This window comes from Hemiscyllium ocellatum, chromosome 35 (assembly GCF_020745735.1).
Source record: "Hemiscyllium ocellatum isolate sHemOce1 chromosome 35, sHemOce1.pat.X.cur, whole genome shotgun sequence".
NCBI lineage: Eukaryota > Metazoa > Chordata > Chondrichthyes > Orectolobiformes > Hemiscylliidae > Hemiscyllium > Hemiscyllium ocellatum.
This window is the reverse complement of record NC_083435.1, coordinates 24,847,509-24,867,995: the sequence shown is the minus strand read 5'-3', so window position 1 is coordinate 24,867,995 and position 20,487 is coordinate 24,847,509. Positions and strand designations below refer to the sequence as shown.

Genomic DNA, 20,487 nt, shown 5'->3' with positions numbered 1-20,487 from the left:
CTTTGATGTGGTAACATGTCTCTTTAATTTAAATTGTATTCTGCAACGCTCCATATGATCACAGTCCTAATGAAGGGCTTTTGCCCAAAACGTTCCTGCTCCTCGGATGCTGCCTGACCTGCTGTGCTTTTCCAGCACCACTCTAATCTTGACTCCATATGATTACAGTTCATAGTCCCCCAACCCCTGCCCCTACACATGCCCTGAATACAAGCCTTCATCCATATTGTCCTGTTCTTGAAACACTGGAGTCACTGCAGAAAACAAGTGTGCCAGAATAAAGGGATTACAACTATCAAGAAAGATTGAACAGTCTGGGTGTATTCTCTTCACAAAAGAGAAGGTAGGGGAAAATATCTGTAATGACCCACTTGGAAAAACACACTGTTACTCCAGCCCCACAAGCATTGCCACTGAAATTAAAAATTGAAACAAGTTACTCAAAGTGTCTAACTTATCTGCCAGATTAGTTCAGGTTAGCAAAAATTACTAACTGGATTTCTGTACCTAACAAGTACTATTAGCTTATGCTTGATAGACTGAATGGCCTGCTTCCATGCTGTAGGGATTCTCACCACAAGATATGAATGATCAACTCATGTCTCTACTAACTTAAACTTGAACCCCTTCTGAAACCTCTATAAACGTAATTTCATATGGACACCAAGAAACAAGAAAATATAAGGGTGGCATGGTGGCTCAGTGGTTCGCACTGCTGCCTCACACTGCCGGACCCGGGTTTGATTCCATCCCTCGGGGGTGACTGTCCATGTGGAGTTTGCACATTCTCTCCGTGTCTGCGTGGGTTTCCTCTGGGTGCTCCATTTTCCTCCCACTGTCTGGGAGGAACACTGTGATAGAACCATAGAATCCTACAACGTGGAAGAGACCATTCAACCCATACCAACCCTCAAAAGAGCATTCTACCCAGATGTGCAGTCTGGGTGGATTGGCTATGCTAAATCGCCCATAATGTCCAGGGAAGTGCAGGCTTAAGTAGGTCAGCTGTGGAAAATGCAGGGAAGGCATGGGTCTGGGTAGAATGCTCTTTCGAGGGTTGGTATGGGTTGAATGGTCTCTTCCACGTTGTAGGATTCTATGGTTCTGTCATCAGCTCTAACCACAAACAAACAAAACATGAATGATCAACTTTTATCTCTACTAACTTAAACTTGAACACCTTCTTAAACCCTGATACACAATTCCACACAGACACCGAAAAACCAGAAACTATAATTGTTATGAGTGATGAACTTAAAGAGAGGAACACAGTTCAGTAGCACCAGGATTCAATGATATATCAGTTTGCTCCTTCCAAATCCTTATAATCTCTGATTTCCTAATTTGCATGTCCTTCCAATATTAGCTTGGTGACTAACTTTCAGACAGATCTTCCCACCATAGAGTCATACAGTACAGAAGCAGATCCTTCAGTTCAACTCATCCCTGCTGACCAGATCCCCTAAATTAATCTAGCCCTATTTGCCAGTATTTGGCTGATATCTCTCTGAATCTTTCCTATTCATGTACTCATCCAAATGGCTTTTAAATCCTGTAATTGTCCCACCTCATTAGTATTCTCAACAATTAGATTAGATTAGATTCCCTACAGTATGGAAACAGGCCCTTCAGCCCAACAAGTCCATACTGACCCTCCAAATAGTAACTCACCGAGACCCATTGCCCTACAGTTGCCCCTGACTAACGTACCTCACACTATGGGCAATTTATCATGGCCAATTCACCTGGCCTCACATCTTTGGACTGTGGGAGGAAACCAGAGCTCCTGGAGGAAACCCACGCAGTCACAGGGAGAATGTCCAACTCCACACAGACAGTCACCCGAGGTGGAAACAAACCCAGGTCCCTGGCACTGTGAGGCTGCAGTGCTAGCCATTGAGCCACCATACCAATCCTTCTATGCACGTTCTAGCAATCTGGCCAGTACTCACCTTATTATAGTTTTGCACAGTGTCCCTAAAATATTTTGGCCAAATAATTGTCTCCTGTTTACCTTAGAAGTCCTAATGCTAATCATCACCCTAACCCTATTGTTGAGTTTCTCAAGAAATGAACTATAAACATCATCATTACCCACATCCCTTGCCAAATTGCTGAAAGTCTGATTCATTGTTTTAACCAAGATTTTATCTTTCTCTCCAAAAAATGTTAGTTCCTGAAAACATACCAACTGCTGGAGGAACCTAAGGACACCTGCAATTATTTCAAACTTGAGGTCACGGTTCAGGGCAAAGTGGAATATAAAGGTAAGTATTGGCTGGGTCCATGTTGTATTTGGATCATGGAATCGTAGAAAGCTACAGAACAAAAAATTGCCATTTGGACCATCCTGTCCATACTGGCACTGTAAAAGACCAGGCAGAGATAGGCCCAGATCATACCTTTTACCTGTGATCTTGTACGTTCCTCATCTTCGTGCTTTTACAAATGACGTTTACATTTATCCATGAAAACATCTTCCAATATCATCTCAGGGGCATTCGGATGAATCATTGAGTGAAAACTCTGTTATCTCCAGTCTCATTGTTTCCCACTGTTACAAATCACACAACACCAGGTTGTCGTCCAACAGGTTTGTTTGGAAGCACTAGCTTTCAGAGCACTGCTCCTTCATCAGGTGGTTGTGGAGTGTAAGATTGTAAGACACAGAATGTATAGCAAAAGTTTACAATGCGATGTAACTGAAATTATATATAGAAAAAGACCTGGATTGTTTGTTAAGTCTCTCATCTGTTCGAATGACCATGTCGGTTTCGGTTCTTTCGCATGTAAATCGCCAAACATTTTCTTAAAAGTTATATTCTCAAGTATTATACTCCACAATCACCTGATGAAGGAGCAGCGCTCCGAAAGCTAGTGCTTCCAATTAAACCTGTTGAACTATAACCTGGTGTTGTGATTTGTAACTTTGTACACCCCAGTCCAACACTGGCATCTCCAAATCATTGTTTCCCAATGACTTTAATCTATCACCTCCTGTCCTTAACACACTTCCTCTGCCCCCTCTCAAAAGCCTTTCCATCTTACCTGTAATTTGGTGATCAAAATTCCAAGTATGCACATAGAGAAGCAGGGAACAAGGGGAGGCAATTCAGATCATTCAGCGTGCTTCACCTTTCACTAAGCTCATGGCTAATCTGATTTTAACCTCAACTCCAGTAATCTTCCTTCGTTTTGGTCATCGGCAATCTATCTACATTGACATTGTGCATCCACTGGCATTTGAGGAAGAGAATTCCAGATTCATGCTCCGAAGGAATGTTTTGCCTCACCTCTGCCTTAAGTAGGTGACCCCTTATTTTCAAGCTACCATCCCTGGCTCTAGATTCTGCCTCACGAGGAGCATTCTTTCCATATTTAACTCCGCTCAGGATCTTACATGTTTCACCTATAACTCTTCTAACTTCCAGAGGAGACATTCCTGGAAGTGTCTAGCCTTTGCTCATAAGGCAGTTTGTTTGTTCCATGTATTAGGTCAGTAACCTTTTCTAAAGTGCTTCCAGTGCATTAACATCCTTCCATAAGACTGGTGACTTGGTACTGCATCACAGTACTCCAGGTGCCGTCTTACCAAGGAAAGCAAAATGCTGCCCATGGTGTAAATCTGATCAACGTTCTCCAACTTACTTACACACCATCCTCCACAACCCACCAACAGCTGTGTCATGTTTGTGTCTCATCTGCTTTGCAGTTTGGGAGAAGCTTTGTAGCTCGGGTGCTCATCGTTGAGGTTCTGTTCGCTGAGCTGGGAATTTGTGTTGCAAACATTTCGTCCCCTGTCTGGGTGACATCCTCAGTGTTTGGGAACCTCCTGTGAAGTGTCTGCTTTGCACCTAATCGAGGATGTATTCTCTCCTTTTCTCACCTTAACTTACGGGTAAAAAATTCCTGAAGGGCTTATGCCCGAAACGTCGAATTTCCTGTTCCTTGGATGCTGCCTAACCTGCTGTGCTTTAACCAGCAACACATTTTCACCTTAACTTACACCCACTTTACATCTCTTTTCTTTCCCCACTGTTAGCAATCCAGTTTGTACTGGCACTCTCTACATCATCTGCCCTCTTGCACCTTCTCTGCTTCTGAGAAAACAATCACTTTTCAACACCCTTCAGTTTTGAAGAAGAGTCCTACCAGACTCGACATATCAACCCTGTTTCTCTCTCCACAGACCTGCTGAACTTTTCCAGCACTGTCTCTCTCTCTCTCTGTTTGCAATCTCTCCAAAGCCCTATATAACTGAAGTGTAACCTCCCTGTTCTTGCAGCCAACACCCCTCACAGTCAAATAGGACATTCGATCAATTTTGCTGATTACTTGCCGTATGGAATTTCCCATATTACTTCAACTAAGTCCGAACCAATGTTTTATAAACCTCTAATATGGTCTTTTAGGTTTTATTTTCATTCTAAAGTCATAGAGTCATAGAGACGTAAGCACGGAAACAGACCTTTCGGTCCAAATCGTCCATGCTGACCAGATATCCTAAATTAATCTCATCCCATTTGCCAGCACTTGGCCCACATCCCTCCAAACCCTTCCTATTCATGTACCCATCCAGATGTCTTTTAAATGCTGCAATTGTACCAGCCTCCACCACTTCCTCTGGCAGCTCATTCCACCCTCTGCGTGAAAAAGTTGCATCTTAGATTCCTTTTAGAACTTTTCCCTCTCACCCTCAGCCTATGCCCTCTAGTTTTGGACTTCCCTGCCCTGTGGAAAAAGCCTTGCCCTTCATTATTTTATAAATCTCTATAAGGTCAACCCTTAGCCTCTATGCTCGAGGGAAAACAACCCCAGCCTGTTCAGCCTCTCCCTAGAGCTCAAATCTTCCAACCCTGGCAACATTGTTGTAGATCTTTTCTGAACTTTTTCAAGTTTCACAACATCTTTCCTGTAACTGAGAGTCCACAACTGCACACAATATTCCAAAAGTGGCCTAACCAATGTCCTGTACAGCTGCAGCGTGACCTCCCAGCTCCTGTACTCAATGCACTGACCAATAAAGAAAAACATACCAAATGCCTTCTTCACTATCCTATCTACCTGTGACTCCACTTTCAAGAAGCTATGAACCTGCACTCCAGGGTCTCTTTGTTCAGCAACACTCCCCAGGACCTTACCATTAAGTGTATAAGTCCTACCTTTATTTACCTTTCCAAAATGCAGCACCTCACATTTATCTAAATTAAACACCATCTGATCAAGATCCTGTTGTCAGCTGTCCACTGTGCCAACAATTTTGGTGTCATCTGCAAACTTGCTAACTATACCTAGTACAATCACATCCAAATCATTTATAAAAATGACAAACAGTAGAGGGCCCAGCACCGATCCTTGTGGCACTCCACTGGTCACAGGCCTCCAGTCTGAAAAACAACCCTCCACCACCACCCTCTGTCTCCTACCTTCTAACAGTTCTGTATCCAAATGGCCAGTTCTCCCTGTATTCCTTGCTAACTAGTTGAAAATATTTTTCCTGTCATTGTGATGAGAGAATTGTGCAGACCATTTTCATCTTCAGAAGATTCAGTCTTGCCACAGGCTCGGGCAGTGACCCACTCAGAATTGACAGCACTGTCTCCTCCATGAGGCTTAGAACATGCAGATGCTCTCCTCCCCCAGATAGCTTCTGCTGCTTGAGTTTGTCCATTACATTGGCTGCCTGATGGTGCAAAGGATAGCATTGTTGTGCCATCTGTCTGGGTGATGCTGTCAGTTGGCAGTTGTAGCCATTGTTTTTTTTAACAACCCTTCTTAACTTGTCCTGTCATCTGTAGTGGTTTGTGTTTGTGAATAGCAATGTCTTTTTGCTTACTTACCATTTTTCAGAGTCGTGTTGTCCATACTATAGTTTTCTATAATAGCCCTCCCAAAGCAATTCTTCACATTTAATGCCATCTGTCGTGTTTCTAACAATTTCTCTGTTCTGTCCATATCATCCTGAAATCTACAACTGCACTAACATACAACTACTAATTTAGTGAGAACTTGCAATGGCATGATAAATTCACTAAGATGCAAATTTCTTCAATTCAAAAGCATATTTGAAGATTAGCAAATGTCTGTTGTGTGATGATTTTGAGTAAAACTGCATTTGTAAGTGTTGTTACCTTGCTTCACAGAGGGGCGGGTGTTCATGTTTCTATGTCAGTCATTATATAACGTGTGGAAATGTGCAGCTTTTGTTGTAGACCGAAAACAATGCAAGTGCCCAAATCAATTTAACAAAACATAGTCGAAGAAAGTGGGCATTTATAAACCAATAATGAGATGGGTCTCCTAATCTTGGAATTCTCTTCACTAGAAAGTAGATTAGATTAGATTACTTACAGTGTGGAAACAGGCCCTTCGGCCCAACAAGTCCACACCGACCCGCCGAAGCGCAACCCAGCCATACCCCTACATTTACCCCTTACCTAACACTACGGGCAATTTAGCATGGCCAATTCACCTGACCCGCACATCTTTGGACTGTGGGAGGAAACCGGAGCACCCGGAGGAAACCCACGCAGACACAGGGAGAACATGCAAACTCCACACAGTCAGTCGCCTGAATCGGGAATTGAACCCAGGTCTCAGGCGCTGTGAGGCAGCAGTGCTAACCACTGTAGTAGAGGCTAGGACATTGATATTCAAGGCTGAGCTCAATAGATTTTTGATTGAACAGTAAGTAAAAGGTTATAGAGAGTAGAGTTGGCATCACACCCAGATTACCCATGAACTTATAAAATTGTAGAGCAAGGTTGAAGGACCAATTCCCCTTCTCCTATCCGGTGTTGCTATGTTCCATCGGACAGGAGCAATTGGTTACTTGGCAAAAGTGAGGACTGCAGATGCTGGAAACCAGAGTTTAGATCAGAGAGGTGCTGGAAAAGCACAGCAGGCCAGGCAGCATCCGAGGAGCGGGAAAATCGATGTTTCGGGCAAAAGCCCTTCATTGGGAATAGAGGCAGGAAGCCTCCAGGGTGGAGAGATAAATGGGCAATTGGTTACTGCTGAATGCAGTAAAGGAATAGAACGATGCTAAAATTTTCAACTCTCGCAGGAGACTCCGATTACCCTGACTATGGAGATTATGGCGAGTTGGCAGCAGACCAGCCCATGGACAAGATTAGATGGTTTGATCTGCGTTCCCGGAGAAAGAGGGATGTTCCAGCTAATGATGCAGCCACGATCCTTTATTACGAAGTCTGTGCTTGGTCAGTGTCACCAACCGCGACGGAAATCAATGCTGATTTGTGAGATTTGCAGTTGACCTGCGAAACTGTCAATGATTATTGTTGCTTACTCTGAGTGAAACTAACTTTTGGAGCATGCGCTTAAACAGGAAGAGGCTACTCAATGCCTTGAGCCTGCTCCATCATTCATTATGGTGCTGGAGCTCAATACCCTAACTCCCCAACCCACCCCAACCACCGCACCCCCACCCCCCACCCCACCCCCTCCCCACCCCTTGGTCCCTTTAGCCACAGGAGCTGCATCTACCTCCACCTTTAAACAACATAATGTTTTTAATCTCAGTCACTTTCTGTGGTCACAGAGTGATGGAGTCATAGAGATGTGCAGCACGGAAACAGATCTCTCGGTCCAACTTGTCCATGCCAACCACACATTCTGCCTTAATCTAGTCCCATTTGTCAGCGTTTGGCCCATATTCATCTACCCTTCCAGATGCCTTTTATTTGCACCAGACTCCACCATCTCTTCTAGCAGCTCATTCCATGCATGCATCACCCTCTGTATGATAACATTGCCCCCCTAGAGCCCTTCTAAGTCTTTCCCCTCTCACCTTAAACCTATACTGACTAGTTTTGGACTCCCCTATCCTGGGGATAAGACCTTGGCTATTCACCCTATCCATGCCCCTCATGATTTCATAAACTTCTATAAGGTCATCCCTCATCCTCTGACATGCCAGGGGAAAATAGCCTCAGGATTGAACGCAGTATTCCAAAAGTGACCCAACTGATGTCCTGTACAGCTCCAATTTGACATCCCAACCCCTGTATTCAATACCCTTACCAATAAAGGCAAGCATACCAAACATCTTCTTCATTATCCTGTCTGCCTGTCACTCTGCTTTCAAGGAACTACGAATTGGGTAATGAATTCCACAGGCTCACTGCTCTCTGGGTGAAGAAATTTCTCCTCTTCTTAATCCTAAAACATTTAAACCTTATCCTTTAAACTATGACCGCCAGGTCCTCATCTCCCCCCACCATTGGGAGCATTCTTCCTGCATCTAACCTGTGTGGTCCTGTTAGAATTCGACAGGTCTCTATGAGAACCCCCTCCCCCCATTCTTCTCAAGTCCAGTGAGCATAATCCCAACCAACTCAATCTCTCCTCATACATCAGTCCTGCCATCCCAGGAGGCAAAGTGTAAATACAGTTGCGCACAGTACCTGTTACCAGTGACGCTACAGGCCTACAGTGGGTGTACGCTAGATGCATTCCCAGTTTGCAATCACATTGATGAGAAGGATTTCATTTAGAGGAAATGAAATGCTGGGAGAAAGTCAGAATGGTGAACGTGATATAGCTGGAACACTCACTTCACGCTACAAAACAATCTTACTGGTGTAGACCCAATCTAGTCCCACCTGCCAGCACCCAACCCATATCCCTCCAAACCCTTCCTATTCATATATCCATCCAGATGCCTTTTAAATGTTGCAATTGCACCAGCCTCCACCACTTCCTCTGGCAGCTCGTTCCATACACGTATCACTCTCTGTGTGAAAAAGTTGCCCCTTAGGTCTCTTTTATATCTTTCCCCTCTCACCCTGAACCTATGCCCTCTAGTTCTGGACTCCCCGACCCCAGGGAAAAGATTTTGTATATTTATCCTATCCACGCCCCTCATAATTTGATGTCACAATTTCATGAATTTTGCATGAACCTTCTCAAGTTTAAGTCAGTATTATGGCTTCTATCTAATTCCAGTTAAAATCATTTAGTTCGTTGACTGAGCATTTAAATTAAAATTGAAGGATAGTAAGTATTTATAACTTCTGGTTTGTTGCAGTGCACTTACGTTACTTACCTCATTGAAGGTATCAAGGCATTCCCCTGACTTGGTGTCACATTCAAACAACCATCAGGAAAGGGAGTAAACCACATCACGGAGGTCACCAGACCTCAAGTGTGTCGCTTTCTTCAGGGTCAATGGCGAGTTCTGTTGCTTCATTGCTGAGCTCAAAATCAAATCTGATATTGCAAAAAACGAAACACAGTTTGTGTGGATTGAGCATCATCGAATCATAGAATCCCCACAGTGTGGAAACAGGCCATTTGGCCCAACAAGTCCACACTGAGCCTCCAAAGAGTAACGCAACCAAACCCATTCCCCTACCCAATGACTGTAAAAATGGTGCACGTCTGTAACGGCAACACAGATATTCCAGACGCTGTTTTGGACTAGTTATTCACGCTGTTTAGCGGTGCAAGGGCAAGTCAGAGGCCGGAAATTCTGCAGCGAATTAAATTGCCTCGTGACGCTCAGTCTATCGCCAACAAAGCACAAGTGTTTTTCAGTGGATTTTCTTCGTGGAATGTGGTACCCATGGCAATGCCAGTGTTTGGTGCCCGTGTATAATGGCCCTTGATTTAAATGACTTGCGAAACCATTTCGGAGGGCAGTTAAGAGTCAACCTCATGCTTGCAGATCTGAACTCCCATGGGGACCAAACTGGGTAAAGGATGGCAGATTTCCATCCCTAAAGGATACCGGTGAGCCAACATTGGAATGGTAACCATTCCAGAGGCTAGCTCTCAATTTAAATATTGAATTTAAACTTCTTCGGCTTCAGCAACAAGATTATAAACCCCCATCCCAAAAACGTTAGCCCCTGCTTCACAGCCCCTTCATTGTGAAACCACCAATGCAGGACTGTGACAGAATGCTCTCCACGTGCCTGAATGATGGCAGCTTCAACCACACTCAAAGCTTCAACCCCACCCAGGACATAAGGTTGGCAACCTATCCACCACCTTAAACATTGACTCTCTCCACCTCTCGTGCAATATGGCAGCAACAATGTACACCATCTCTGAGGCTTTTCACTTATTGCTGTCACATGAGGCTGAGGGCTGTCCTTCTAGTGGTTGATAAAATCGTGGATAGGGTGAATAGCCAAAGTCTTTTCCCCAGGATCAGGGAGTCCAAAACTAAATGGCAGAGGTTTAAGGTGAGAGGGGAAAGATTTAAAAGGGACCTAAGGGGCAACTTTTTCACGCAGAAAGTGGTGGGTGTATGGAATGAGCTGTCAGAGGAAGTGGTGGAGGCTGGTACAATTTCACATCCAGATGGGTACATGAATAGGAAGGATTTAGAGGGATATGGGCCAAGTGCTGGCAAATGGGACTAGATTATGCTGAGATACCCAGTCAGCATGGACAAGATGGACCGAAGGGTCTGTTTCCGTGCTGTATATCTCTATGCCTGCGTCCAGATGTCTTTTCTCTTGAACTGACTACAAAGCAAGCTGCCAATCCGCCTCCACCCATTATCATCTTATTGAGCCATCGACCCATCAGGGGAGAGAAAGGAGGCAAGGTTCAAATCCCCTCCAGCCAAAACGGGGATTGAGCCTCATGTTGTTGGCAACAACTTGATCCATACCAGCTGACTGAGCCAACCAACCTAGGAGCCCAGATTGCTCTGGCAATGACACCTTTACTTAATCGGGGGGGAGGCAACAGCCTAGTGGTAAGATCACTGGCTGTTAATCCACAGACCCAGTTAAATTTCTGGGGAAAAAAATGAGGTCTGCAGATGCTGGAGATCACAGTTGAAAATGCGTTGCTGGTTAAAGCACAGCAGGTCAGGCAGCATCCAAGGAACAGGAAATTCGATGTTTCGGGCATAAGCCCTTCATCAGGAAGGGCTCATGCCCAAAACGTCGAATTTCCTATTCCTTGGACATTCCTGATGAAGGGCTTATGCCCGAAACGTCGAATTTCCTATTCCTTGGACATTCCTGATGAAGGGCTTATGCCCGAAACGTCGAATTTCCTATTCCTTGGATGCTGCCTTACCTGCTGTGCTTTAACCAGCAACACATTTTCAACCTAAATTTCTGGGGATCCAGGTTCAAATCCTAGCATGGCAGATGGCGGATTTTCAATTCACTAACAAATTGGAGTTAGAAATCTAATGGTGACCGTGAATCCATTGTCAGTTGTTGACAGCTGGCTCACTAATGCCCTTTGGGGAAGGAAAGTGCCATCTTTACCTGGTCTGTAAAGTAACTCCACAAGGACCGGTGTCCTGTCACCCGTTATTTGCACGTGGGGAAAGTTTGACTTTGATCCAGCTCTATCAGAACTAGTTTTCAGAGTGAACAGGGCGTCTGACGCTCCTGTTGTATCTGTCAGCCAGGGCTCCCTGATTGAATGAGATGAACAGCCCCAATCAGGGAGCTCACGTTCTATGAGGTCCACCTGGCTGACTTTATTACAATCACTTTAGTCGGGTCTGGCCTACAAGTGACTCCAGACCGACAGTGATGTGGCTGACTCCTAACTGCCCTCTATCCAATTAGGGATGGGTAATAAATACTGGGCCTAATCAGTAATGCCTTCATCCTATGAATAAATACGGACATTAAAATGAAACTTTGCATTCGTTTTTACTGTGAGCTAACCGATTATAGTGGTGAGATTTGAAAAATTTGTTTTATTTCACGAAGGCATGACCCAGATGTTGACAATGAACAGAAGGCCTCTGGAATGGCGATCGTGGACATCTCACTGCTCAGTGGCTTTGAGCCAGAAAACGCAGATTTGGATAAGGTCAGACTTATTACCTTCCCACGTTCCTTGCTGTTCGAATAATGATGGGCGTTATTAACTTGTCGAAACAAAGCAGTGCTCTTGTTATGAAATCACTAAATCAAATTAGGCTGTCAAAATGATCTGACGTTGGTGTCTTCAGGACAAACAAGTCTGAAATAATAAATGGGATAAAGATGCATAAATTTCTTGTTGTTTTGTTGAGATGGGTGGAATCCTTCCATTGCTAAAGTGGGCCGGAAGTAGGGGCAGTAGATTGAAATAAGCTATCAGACTTCTTCTTTTTGAAAATAGCCCTTTTCCTGTCAATTGCGTGGCATGAATATTATTATGTCACTATAGTCTTAGTGGACCATAGGGGTTGCTCTCCCATTAGGGAGAAACGACTGGTGGCGATTTAACCTGAGGACCTCAGGTGAGGGAAGAGGTTGAGAAGGGGAACCTTTCATGGTAACCTCAAAACCAGTGATGGGAGTTGAACCCATGCTGTTGGCATCACACTGCTCTGTGAGCCAACGATCCAGCCGAACTGAACTCAACTAATTCCCTGCTGTGAGTATGAGCTGCCACTTATCAACTCAAGTCTGAATGGGTCCAGGTCTTCCTCCAGATGCAGACTGCGCTATTATGCACAAAGTTGCAAGTGGAGCGGGACCCGACACAGTCATCAGTGAACATCCCCACTTCCAACTTTATAATGGTTGGGGAGGGTTTAAACTAAGTGGGCCGCAGGATAGGAGCCTACCCAAGGTGTCAGAGGAAGCAAGGACAAATGACCAGGGGGAATAAGAGAAGTGAGAGGCAGAGGATTCAAGAGTTCGAGACATAGTCATAGAGATGTACAGCACGGAAACAGACCCTTCGGTCCAACTCGTCCGTTCCGACCAGATATGCCAACCCAATCTAGTCCCACCTGCCAGCACCCGGCCCATATCCCTCCAAGCCCTTCCTATTCATATACCCATCCAGATGCCTTTTAAACATTGCAATTGTACCAGCCTCCACCACATCCTCTGGCAGCTCATTCCATACACGTACCACCCTCTGCATGAAAAGGTTGCCCCTTAAGTCTCTTTTATATCTTTCCCCTCTCACCTAAACCTGTGCCCTCTAGTTCTGGACTCCCCCACCCCATGGAAAAGACTTTGCCTATTTATCCTATCCATGCCCCTCATGATTTTGTAAACCTCTATAAGGTCAGCCCTTAGCCTCCGACATTCCAGGGAAAACAGCTCCAGCCTCTCCCTATAGCTCAAATCATCCACCCCGGCAACATCCTTGTAAATCTTTTCTGAACCCTTTCAAGTATCACAACCACGCCATATTCCAAAAGTGGCCTAACCAATGTCCTGTACAGCCGCTACATGACCTCCCAACTCCTGTACTCAGTGCTCTGACCAATAAAGGAAAGCAAACTAAACGCCTTCTTCACTATCCTATCTACCTGCGACTCCATTTTTGAGGAGCTATGAACCTGCACTCCAAGGTCTCTTTGTTCATCATAAAAGGTTTCTTTGACCACGTTTGTGTGTGTCATTGTTGCTGCATTAGCACTGCCAAAGTGCTGCATATTTGTTTCTGGCAAGAAGCGGCACGGTGGCACAGTGGTTAGCACTGCTGCCTCACAGCGCCAGGGACCTGGGTTCAATTCCCACCTCAGGCGACTGACTGTGTGGAGTTTGCACGTTCTCCCCGTGTCTGCGTGGGTTTCCTCCGGGTGCTCCGGTTTCCTCCCACAGTCCAAAGATGTGCGGGTCAGGTGAATTGGCCATGCTAAATTGCCCATAGTGTTAGGTAAGGGGTATATGTAGGGGTAGGGGTATGGGTGGGTTGCGCTTCGGCGGGTCGGTGTGGACTTGTTGGGCCGAAGGGCCTGTTTCCACACTGTAAGTAATCTAAAAAAAAAGAACTAAGTACTGAGAGTACCCTTGGGAGTTGAGTTTACTCGCCAATTCACAATGAATGGCAAATCAATGTTGATCCTCAGGTAGGCCAATCCAGTAGAACATGTAGTTTGTGTCTCTTTCCTCAGGATGTGACCTTTCTAGAAATCTGTATTACGAGAAAATTTTGCCTTGATTGCATTTGCAATCCAAACCACAGTTTTGCCGCTGTCACTGGCACTACAGGTTTGGAAATATTCACGTGACATCCCAAAAATTCCTCACCACCTGTGAATTGGCATCACCCTTAGTTGATCAAACAGTAAAATAGTGGGAATGGGACAAGGAAAGTTTAAAAAGTCAAGCCTTGTGTCTGAATGCATGGAACATTCAAAATAAAGTGGATGAATTAACCCCGCACATCGATGTGAATGGATATGATAGAGACGGGAGTACGGAGACATGGCTGCAGGGTGACCAGGGATGGGAACTGAATATCCGGGAATATTCATTATTTAGGAAGGATGGACAAGACTAGAAAGGTGCTGGAGTCGCACTCTGCTGAAAGCGGTTATGTAAACGCGCTATTACAGAAAGATATTGGCTCACATAATGCCGAATCTGTGTGGATGGAGTTGAAAAATACCAAGGGGCAGACAAGCGTTAGTGGGCTTGTATATAGACCATCAATAAAAAGGTAATGGTGGTGTTGGGAGTGGAATTGAAAGGGAAATCAGACATGGCTGTAATAAACGAATATGTGTAATTATAGATGACCTTAATTTGCAGATAGCATCAAATTAGTTACAGTAGAGGAATTCCTAAAGGGTAGACAGGATGGACCAAAGCATTGAGGAACCAACTAGAAAACAGACTATCTTAGACTTAGTGTCATACAACAAGAAAGGAATCATTGGTAATTATTGTCGTGAGGGATCCCTTAGCGATGAGTGACCATAATATGATAGAATCCTTCATCCAGATAGAAAGGGAAGTAGTTAATTCTGAGGTTAACATCCTGAATCTTAATAAGCAAAACTGCAAATGAGGTAGTGAGTTGGCTATGCAGCATTGGGAAATGTTACTGAAAGGAATGACAGTGGATTGCAAGCATTACAAAAGTGAATGGGTAAACTACAAAAGAATTTTTCATTCCTGTCTGGAGCAAGAATGCAAAAAGAATAGTGGCTAACCCCATGACTTATGAAGGGATTTAGAAATAATGTTAGATTCAAAGTTAAGGCAGGCGAATTAGAAAGCAAAAACAACAGACCTGAGAATTGACATTAAAAGTCATCAAAGAAGGCCAAAGGGGTCGATTACTAAGGGGAATATAGAGGATAAGCTTGCGGTGAACATAAGAACTGACTGTAAACATTTCAAAAGGTATGTAAGGAGAATAAAATTGATGAAGACTAATGTAGGTGCCACGCAGTCAGAAACAGGGGAATTTATAATGGGGAATAATGAAACAGCTGTCAAATCAAATTCACACTTCATTTCAGTCACCACACAGGAAATAACATACCAGCAATGATGGAGAGTACAGGGTTTAGAAAGAGGGAGGGACAGAGGCAGATCTGTATCAGTAGACGAAATAGCTTTGGAGAAACCGACAGGATTGAAGACTGATAAATCCCCAGTGCCTGATAATCTACATCCCAGACTGCTTAAGAAAGTTGCTGTGGAAATAGTGGATACATACACGGTCATCTCCCAAGATTCCTCAGACTCTGGAACAGTTCTTATGAATTGGAGGGTAGCTAATGTAACCCCACCATGTTAAAAGGGCAACAGGGTGAAAACAGAGAATTACAGACCAGTGAGTCTGATGTCTGCAGTGGGAAAGATGCTTGAGCCCATTGTCAAGGGAGGTATAGCACAACCATTAGAAAACGATGGTAGAATTAGACACAGTCAGCGTGGATTTACGAAAGGGGGAATCATGCTTGACAAATCGACTGGAGTTCTTCAAGGATGCAACCAACAGAATTGATCAGGAAGAGCTAGGGAATGTGGCTTACTTGGATTTTCAAAAGGGCTATTGACAAAACCGCGTAAGAGATTAATGTATAAAATTAAAGCACATAGGGCGGCACGGTGGCACAGTGGTTAGCACTGCTGCCTCACAGCGCCAGGGACCTGGGTTCAATTCCCAACTCAGGCGACTGACTGTGTGGAGTTTGCACGTTCTCCCCGTGTCTGCGTGGGTTTCCTCCGGGTGCTCCGGTTTCCTCCCACAGTCCAAAGATGTGCAGGTCAGGTGAATTGGCCATGCTAAATTGCCCGTAGTGTTAGGTAAGGGGTATATGTAGGGGTATGGGTGGGTTGCGCTTCGGCGGGTCGGTGTGGACTTGTTGGGGCGAAGGGCCTGTTTCCACACTGTAAGTAATCTAAGGACTGAGGGGTAGTGTATTGACATGGATAGAAAATGGGTTAGCACACAGGGAGCAAAGGATGGGAATAAGGAGTCTTTTTCTGAATGGCAAGCAGTGACTAGAGGGGTGCCACAGGAATTGGTTCTCAGACCCAATATATACAAATGATTAGACGAGCGAACTAAATATAATTATCTCAAAGTTTACAGATGACTCAAAGCTGGGTGGTGGGTGTGCGGTGAGGAGGATGGATCAATGTTGCAGTATGATTTGGACAGGCTTTAGTGAGTGGGCAAATGCATGGCAGGTGAAGTATAATGTGGTAGATGTGAGGTTTTACACTTTGGCAGCGAAAATCAGAAGGCAAATTATTATTTGAATGGCTGTAAGCTGGCATAGGGAAATGTTGAATGAGACCTAGCTGTCCTCATGTATGAGTCCCTGAAAGCTGCAAAGAAGGAAAACTGTGTGGTAGTCTTCATCGTCAGAGGATTCGAGTACAGGAACAAGGATGTCTTGCAGCTTGTTATTCAGGGCATTGGTGAGGCTACACCTGGAGTGTTCTGTCTAGATTTGGTCTCCTTATCTGAGGAAGAACGTTCTTGCTATAGAAGTGCAGCAAAGGTTGACCAGATTGATTCCTGGGATGGCAGGACTAAGAGCTTGATTCGGTTGAGTTGTATTCCCTGGAGTTGAGAAGAACGAAGGGGGAATCTCATAGCAACTGGGGGAGAAAATACGGGTCCCGGCCTCCCCATGATATGGCCACAAAACAGACGGCGCAAAATGTCTGCACTTAGCCACTGAGACTACCCACAATGCCAAAAATTAGCCAAACCAACCACCCCAGGTATCGCAGGACATGACTCATTCAGCCCCAGACCAAGAGAATATACGTCTTCAGATTAACTGATAATGAGCCTCCCACTTTACAATAGCCCAGGCACCTCCGATATCCCTATGTCACAGCTGCTCCCACGAGGAGTCAAGCCTTTGCAAAGGGTCCCCAGACAAGGAGGCACCAAAGGTGTTTCACTTGCCCCCTCAATAAGACAAACACATTGATACCAGGATGAAACCCACTAACACCGACTCCAGCCAAGAATCAGAACCTCCTGAGTCAATTAAAAAACTCATTGGCAGACACTGGACACTTGAATCTTTTCAATGAACGAACTTTATTCCTCTTTGTTGTACAACCCTCACCATTGTCTCATAACTCACACTTCATTGCTGTTAAGGTATAAAACTCCACTGTATTCGCTGTTCAGGGAAGAAGCTGTGACTCGTTCTGAACAGCCTGTCAGTGACTGTTTCAGTGGGAGTCAAGTCTCTTCCACAGCATCACTGTCTGTTAAATAAATCCTTGTCAGTTCTCAGTCTGATCTGTGTGTTAGTGATCTCTGATTAATTGCGCTAAATTCTCCGATGGAAACCTATGAAATGCTAACAGGATTAGTAAGGTTAGACAGAGGACGGATGTCCCAGTGGTGGGATAAACAGGGACTGCAGTTGCTGGAAACCAGAGTCTAGATTAGAGTGGTGCTGGAAAAGCACAGCAGGTCAGGCAGCATCCGAGGAGCGGGAAAATCGACGTTTCGGGCAAAAGCCCTACATCAGGAGGAATTCCTGATGAAGGGATTCCAGATGAAGGACTTTTGCCCGATTTTCCTGCTCCTCGGATGCTGCCTGACCTGCTGTGCTTTTCCAGCACCACTCTAATCCAGGGCGTGGAAGAGTCCAGTCAGAGTTTAAGGTTAAGGTGGAAACGTTTTGAGACACACAGGGGAAATTTCTTCACCCAGAGAGTGCTCAGCCTTTGTAATTCACTACTACAGAAAGTGGATGAGGCCAAAACATTGTGTTTTTAGGACAAAAGTAGAGATAGATTTTGTGGCAGAAAGAGCAAGGGAGACAGGACTATGGTACTGAGCTTCGTGATCAGCCGTGATCATAATGAAAGGTGGAGTAGACTCGACAAGTCAAATGGCCGTCTCCTGCTCTTATCCTCCAGGTTTCTATGCTTCTGTAATGGGAGAAATGTGACTGCTGAACATAACATGACATGGTCCTGAGGAAGGGGTTTGAGTAGAGGAGTAAAGACATGTTGGTGCAATAACAATGGAGCATTGGTGAGACCATTTGGGTGGTATGGTGGTTCAGTGGTTAGCACTGCTGCCTCACGGCGCCAGGGACCCGGGTTCAATTCCAGCCTCAGGGTGACTCTCTGTGTAGTGTTTGTACGTTCTCCCCATTTCTGCATGGGTTTCCTGTCACAGTCCAAAGATGTGCAGGTTAGGGTGAATTGGTCATGTTAAATTGCCCATAATGTAGGCTATTAATTTTGAGATAAAATCATAGAAAAAAACAACACAGAACAGGCCCTTCGGCCCTCGATATTGCGCTGACCTGTGAACTATTCGCAGCTAGTCTCCCTACACCAGCCCATCATTATCCATGTGCTTATCCAAGGATTATTTAAATCTCTCTAATGTGGCTCTGTTGACTACATTGGCACGTAGGGCATTCCACACCCTTACCACTCTCTGAGTAATTAACCTGCCTCTGACATCTCTCTTAAATCTATCACCCCTCAATCTGTAGTTATGCCCCCTCATACAAGCTGATGTCATCATCCTAGGAAAAAGACTTTCTCTGTCTACCCTATCTAATCCTCTGATTATCTTGTATGTCTCTATCAAATCCCCTCTTAGCCTTCTTCTTTCCAATGAGAACAGACCTAAGTCTCTCAGCCTCTCAGGTTAGGGGAATGGGTCAGGGTGGGTTGCTGTTTGGAGGGTCAGTGTGGACTTGTTGGGCTGAAGGACCTACCACCACACCATAGGGATTCTAATTCTAAACTTGGAGTAATGTGTTCAGCTTTGGACCCATTCTCGAAAGGAGGATAGATTCGGCAGATTCATTCCTAAGCCTTTTAAGGAGAGATTGAAGAGGCTGGGACTGTATCCTCTAGGGTTTCAAAGAATGAGATGTTATCTTATTGAAACTCACCAAGTTCTTACAGAACATGTCAGGTTGGATATAGATCAAATGTTACCCCGAGGCTGGTGTGTCATGAGCCAGGGACCACAGTCTCAAAGTGAGGAGTAATCCAATTAAGACTGAAATGGGGAGGAATTCCTTCACTCAGAGGTTGGTCAACCTCAAGAGGAAATCTCAAGATGGAATTCAATAAGTTTCTGGAGATGGGGATGTAGGGACATCATTGAAGTAGATGAGTATCCATAACCTACAATGCTAGAAGAGAGGCTGAAGGGCTTTCTCCTGTTCCTATGCTCCTGTATCCCTGAGTCTGTGGTGATGAACCCCCATCAACAACCATCTTCCTTTTGAATGGGTTGTAACCCAAGCAGGTCCCCTTGACTTTAATTACACGAGGCTCCTTGGTTTACAGTTAATGGTCACTCTCACTGCTGGAGAGTCCAGCTCTTCAGCCCAATTGAACGATCAAGGTTACACTGAGGTGAAGAGCTGAGAGATCCGGAAAAGACCCAAACTAAGCATCAAGTGAGCAGGTTATTGATGTGCAAAGGTTAACTCATTTGACAAAGAAGACGTATGACTACATGCATAATTCACCTTGCACTGTTAAGTCTGGGGCACATTTCACAAACCATGAAGCAGTTGTCCCTGACTGGCACCCTATCTCCTGCACGTCGCAAGGTCAGCCCACCTACACACCTCTCAACTGGAGCACCAGGAGAAAACCTGCACAGACCCAGAGAGAGTGTGCAAAGGCCACACAGACAGTCACCTGAGGCTGGAATTGAGCCCCGGTCCCTGCTGTTGTGAGGCTGCAGTGCTAACCACTGAGCTACCTTGCCACCCCTTGAGTTGGAGAAGATTGAGGAACCTGGTTTGGCCTCAAAGGGAGAAACTCTCCGTGAAATTCAATGAAAATGGCACTCTGACTAAATGTGGGAGAACTCAGTTCTGTCTGTTACACCTCTATAAACATCCGCTACTTAGCTCACTGCGCATCCCATAGATGGACAAAACTCGATAAAAGATTAAGTTGCAAACCATAAATAGTTATTCAATCAGAATTGACTTCCAATTAATGGAGAGAATGTAAAGGTGTGACAAGGAATGCAACTATTTTTCCTTGGCCCACTTATTGGACAGAGACAAAAATGGGAACACCCTTTGTAATGTTCAGTTCCACCATTAGGCCATGTTAGTCTCCCCAATGCTTCTGATCAGCACAAGCTATTGCAACCCCTTCTTTGGTATCTCCACTTTCCAATCAGTGTTGATTAATAGAACTAATCGGTAATTGTCACGAGCGTTTGGACATGAGGGCCGAAGTGAATTTGGATATTCTTTCCCGGATGACGAGCTTCCCTTTGTTGCAATCAGGTGAACCCCAGAATCTGTCATTGCACTGT

The 20,487-nt window shown here is 44.8% G+C and overlaps 1 protein-coding gene across 1 annotated transcript in view; it reads left to right on the top strand.

Annotated features, from left to right (window-relative positions):
• The window catches only part of LOC132832574 (complement C4-like), a 129,307-nt gene that overhangs the window by 94,992 nt on the left and 13,828 nt on the right, over positions 1-20,487 (top strand). The window contains exons 32-34 of the mRNA XM_060850666.1: positions 2,174-2,267; positions 7,067-7,259; positions 11,715-11,817. Coding sequence (XP_060706649.1) covers positions 2,174-2,267; positions 7,067-7,259; positions 11,715-11,817 — 390 coding nt within the window. The remainder of the gene's footprint in view (positions 1-2,173; positions 2,268-7,066; positions 7,260-11,714; positions 11,818-20,487) is intronic.